Genomic DNA, 2081 nt, shown 5'->3' on the forward strand with positions numbered 1-2081 from the left:
TTACTTTGGCGTCTTTCTGGTGCTCCTCGCCGGAGCTGCTGCCGGAACGGGTTTAGCTTTGGTCACCGTATCTTTCGTGGCCGGCACGGATTTTGCAGGCTGCGGTTTGGTTGCTTTTGGTTCTGACTTCTTTGCTGCAGGTGCTGCTGTCTCTTTCGATTTCTTGCTAACAGCAGCTTTCAACTTACTCTTACTGCCAGCTGCTGACACCTGACCGAGACCAATAGACAGTCGAACAGCTCCAGTTGTCTTTGACACTTTTGCCTTAGGCCCTGCCGGAGCTGCTTTTTTGCCCTTCGTAAGCTTCGAGTTGTTGTTAATGTCTTTGGATGCTTTTTTCACTGCTGGCGCTGCTGGCTTTGCTGTCGGCTTTTTTGCTGCTTTTTCTGTAGTGCTTTTAGCGGTAGCTGGTTTCTTTTTCTGATTTGATTTCGATTTTGGGTTCGGCTTCGATGTTGGTTTTGATTTCGATGTGTGATGCAAAGCTGCTTTTTCTGCCTTCTCTTGTGCTCTAGCGAGTTTCTTCAAATGTTCAGTTGAAATCACTATCGATCCGGACAATCCGTTACCAGACACTCTTTTGAAAACTTTATCAGCAATGCCAGTGATTAAAGCCTTTTTGAAGAAAAACTTCTTCAAAGTATCTTCAGCATGATACTTCGAAGAAATATGCTTAAACAGTTTGGGTATTGAAACTCCACTCCTTTTACCATCTGCCAATTCTTTCAAACCTTCGTAAATCATCGTTTCATAGGAGGGTAATTTCGGTTTACTGACAGCTGTTGCTCTTGGGATTATTGCCTTCGCATTAACTACTGGCATCGGTTTCTCAACCTTCGGCACCGCTTTGACCGGCTCCACTGTTTCCTCTTCTCTATCGCTTTCATCATCTTGCTCTTCCGCTTCTTCGTCGTTTTCCACAGTTCCCTGGCTCGTCTCATCGTCCTCCTCTTCTTGACCACTGTCATTCGATTCATTGCCATCTTCATCGTCAGTCTGCTGTTGTGGAATCGATTTTTTCATCGGTAACTTCGGATCAAGCGGAATTGGTGTCGCTATGCGACTGGTTTCGGGTTCAGATTCAGATTCCGACGAGCTCATGTTTATCTGGAAATTTAACAAAAAGTGAAGGTTCAGATTTTTGTTATTCCTCTTCCAGAATTCAGATTTTATCACTTTGACTATAAAAGCAATGTTTCGATGCAGTTTCAAATTAAAAATAATTCCGAAAAATATTACAACATCAGATTTCAGATTCAGATTTCAGTTTCAGATTTAAGATTCAGATTTCAGAATTTAGATTTAGATTTCAGAATTTAGATTCAGATTCTAGATTCAGATTCAGATTTCAGATTCAGATTTCAGATTCAGATTTCAAATTCAGATTTCAGATTCAGATTTCAGATTCAGATTTCAGATTCAGATTTCAGATTCAGATTTCAGATTCAGATTTCAGATTCAGATTTCAGATTCAGATTTCAGATTCAGATTTCAGATTCAGATTTCAGATTCAGATTTCAGATTCAGATTTCAGATTCAGATTTCAGATTCAGATTTCAGATTCAGATTTCAGATTCAGATTTCAGATTCAGATTTCAGATTCAGATTTCAGATTCAGATTTCAGATTCAGATCTCAGATTCAGATTTCAGATTCAGATTTCAGATTCAGATTTCAAATTCAGATTTCAGATTCAGATTTCAGATTCAGATTTCAGATTCAGATTTCAGATTCAGATTTCAGATTCAGATTTCAGATTCAGATTTCAGATTCAGATTTCAGATTCAGATTTCAGATTCAGATTTCAGATTCAGATTTCAGATTCAGATTTCAGATTCAGATTTCAGATTCAGATTTCAGATTCAGATTTCAGATTCAGATTTCAGATTCAGATTTCAGATTCAGATTTCAGATTCAGATTTCAGATTCAGATTTCAGAGTCAGATTTCAGATTCAGATTTCAGATTCAGATTTCAGATTCAGATTTCAGATTCAGATCTCAGATTCAGATTTCAGATTCAGATTTCAGATTCAGATTTCAGATTCAGAATTCAGATTCAGATTTCAGATTCAGATTTCAGA

General features: G+C 38.3%; 1 protein-coding gene across 1 annotated transcript; it reads right to left on the reverse strand.

Moving 5' to 3' along the window:
- On the reverse strand, nt 1-1101 carry LOC129742285 (nucleolar protein dao-5-like). Its single transcript, XM_055734167.1, has one exon. The coding sequence runs from the start codon at nt 1099-1101 to the stop codon at nt 1-3; it is 1101 nt and encodes a 366-aa protein (XP_055590142.1).
- Between the last annotated feature and the right edge of the window lie 980 nt (nt 1102-2081).

The sequence above is a fragment of the Uranotaenia lowii genome, chromosome 2 (genome assembly GCF_029784155.1).
Source record: "Uranotaenia lowii strain MFRU-FL chromosome 2, ASM2978415v1, whole genome shotgun sequence".
Classification (NCBI taxonomy): domain Eukaryota; kingdom Metazoa; phylum Arthropoda; class Insecta; order Diptera; family Culicidae; genus Uranotaenia; species Uranotaenia lowii.